The following is a 2,500-nucleotide window of genomic DNA, read 5'->3' on the forward strand; positions in this document are numbered from 1 at the left end:
CACACACACTGATTTCACACACACTGATCTCACACACACTGATCTCACTCACACTGTTCTCTCACACACACGGTTCTCTCACACACACGGTTCTCTCACACACACTGATCTCTCACACACTGATCTCTCACACACGGTTCTCTCACACACACTGATCTCACACACACTGACCTCCACACACACTGATCTCTCACACACACTGATCTCTCACACACACTGATCTCTCACACACACTGATTTCACACACACTGATCTCACACACACTGATCTCACTCACACTGTTCTCTCACACACACGGTTCTCTCACACACACGGTTCTCTCACACACACTGATCTCTCACACACGGTTCTCTCACACACACTGATCTCACACACACTGATCTCTCACACACTGATCTCTCTCACACACTGATCTCTCTCACACACTGATCCCTCACACACACTGATCCCTCACACACACTGATCCCTCACACACACTGATCCCTCACACACACTGATCCCTCACACACACTGATCTCACACACACTGATGTCAAACACTGATCCCTCACACACACTGATCCCTTACACACACTGTTCTCTCACACACACTGATCCCTCACACACACTGATCCCTCACACACACTGATCCCTCACACACACTGATCCCTTACACACACTGTTCTCTCACACACACTGATCCCTCACACACACTGATCTCACACACACTGATGTCAAACACTGATCCCTCACACACACTGATCCCTTACACACACTGTTCTCTCACACACACTGATCCCTCACACACACTGATCCCTCACACACACTGTTCTCTCACACACACTGTTCTCTCACACACACTGATCCCTCACACACACTGATCCCTCACACACACTGATCCCTCACACACACTGATCCCTCACACACACTGATCTCACACACACTGATGCCACACACTGATGTCAAACACTGATCTCACACACACTGATCTCACACACACTGATCTCACACACACTGATCTCTCACACACTGATCTCTCACACACTGATCTCTCACACACTGATCTCTCACACACTGATCTCTCACACACTGATCTCACACACACTGTTCTCTCACACACACTGATCCCTCACACACTGATCCCTCACACACACTGATCCCTCACACACACTGATCTCACACACACTGATCTCACACACACTGATGCCACACACTGATGTCAAACACTGATCTCACACACACTGATCTCACACACACTGATCTCACACACACTGATGCCACACAGTGATGTCAAACACTGATCTCTCACACACTGATCTCTCACACACACTGATCTCACACACACTGATGTCAAACACTGATCTCACACACACTGATCTCACACACACTGATCCCACACACACTGATCCCACACACACTGATCTCTCACACACACTGATCTCTCACACACACTGATCTCACACACACAGACAGAGATCTCACACACTGAAACTGTCATGACATCATCCGCCGCGTGTGAACCTGTGTGTGTGTGTGTGTTTTTTTCTTCAGGAATGAACACTCTAATTGGTTACGATCTGGTCCCTGAGCCGAAGATCTTGGCCTCGGCTCTGCGCGCCTGCAGGCGATTGGATGATCTCGCCAGTGCCATTCGCATCCTAGAGGCCGTCAAGGTGAGACAGACTGATGTGGGCGGGGCTTGATTTCATTTGTGCGGAATTGATTGAGTGGTTGTGGTTTGCTATTGGCTGATCTCATGTGAGTGACAGGTTGCCCCGCCCACATCATCAGAGAAGAGAAGAGATGCTGCAAGAGGAACTTATTCTGATTCACGATTATTAACACTATTATTATGTGCACCCATAAATCATTTAGAATAAACACTGCAATAAAAATTGATTGATGTCAATTGATTTCATGATGAATTTAAATCTGTGTGTGTGTGTGCGCGCGTGTGTGTGTGCGTACACGTGAGTGTGTGTGTGTGTCTGTGCACGTGTGTGTGTGCGTAAACGTGAGTGAGTGTGTGTGCGCGCGAGTGTGTGTATGTGTGCGTGTGTCTGTGCGTGAGTGTGCGCATATGTCTGCGTGTCTGCTTGTGTGTGTGTGTGTCTGTGCGTGTGTGTGAGTGTGCGTGTGTGTGTGTGTGTGTGTGTGTGTCTGTCTGAGATGTTACTCTGATTCACATGTTCTCGGTGTGTGTGTGTGTTCTCAGGATAAGTCTGGTCCTCATCGGGAGATTTACCCTTGTGTGTGTGTGTGTGTGTTCTCAGGATAAGTCTGGTCCTCATCGGGAGATTTACCCGTGTGTGTGTGTGTGTGTGTGTGTGTTCTCAGGATAAGTCTGATCCTCATCAGGAGATTTACCCGTGTGTGTGTGTGTGTGTGTGTGTGTGTGTGTGTGTGCGTGTGCGTGTGTGTGTGTGCGTGTGTTCTCAGGATAAGTCTGGTCCTCATCGGGAGATTTAACCGTATGTGTGTGTGTTCTCAGGATAAGTCTGGTCCTCATCAGGAGATTTACC

General features: G+C 48.4%; 1 protein-coding gene across 4 annotated transcripts in view; it reads left to right on the forward strand.

Annotated features, from left to right (window-relative positions):
- The window catches only part of cox5ab (cytochrome c oxidase subunit 5Ab), a 14,322-nt gene that overhangs the window by 3,851 nt on the left and 7,971 nt on the right, over positions 1-2,500 (forward strand). The window contains exons 3-5 of one of the 4 annotated variants that reach the window (XM_077194714.1): positions 1,530-1,651; positions 2,316-2,385; positions 2,470-2,489. In XM_077194714.1, coding sequence (XP_077050829.1) covers positions 1,530-1,651; positions 2,316-2,385; positions 2,470-2,474 — 197 coding nt within the window. In that variant the 3' untranslated portion in view covers positions 2,475-2,489. The other 3 variants (XM_077194713.1, XM_077194715.1, XM_077194712.1) reach the window with 3 other exon arrangements.

The sequence above is a fragment of the Siphateles boraxobius genome, unplaced genomic scaffold, assembly GCF_051911475.1.
Source record: "Siphateles boraxobius isolate OS27281-9 unplaced genomic scaffold, OSU_SipBor_1 32, whole genome shotgun sequence".
NCBI classification, from domain to species: Eukaryota; Metazoa; Chordata; class Actinopteri; order Cypriniformes; family Leuciscidae; genus Siphateles; species Siphateles boraxobius.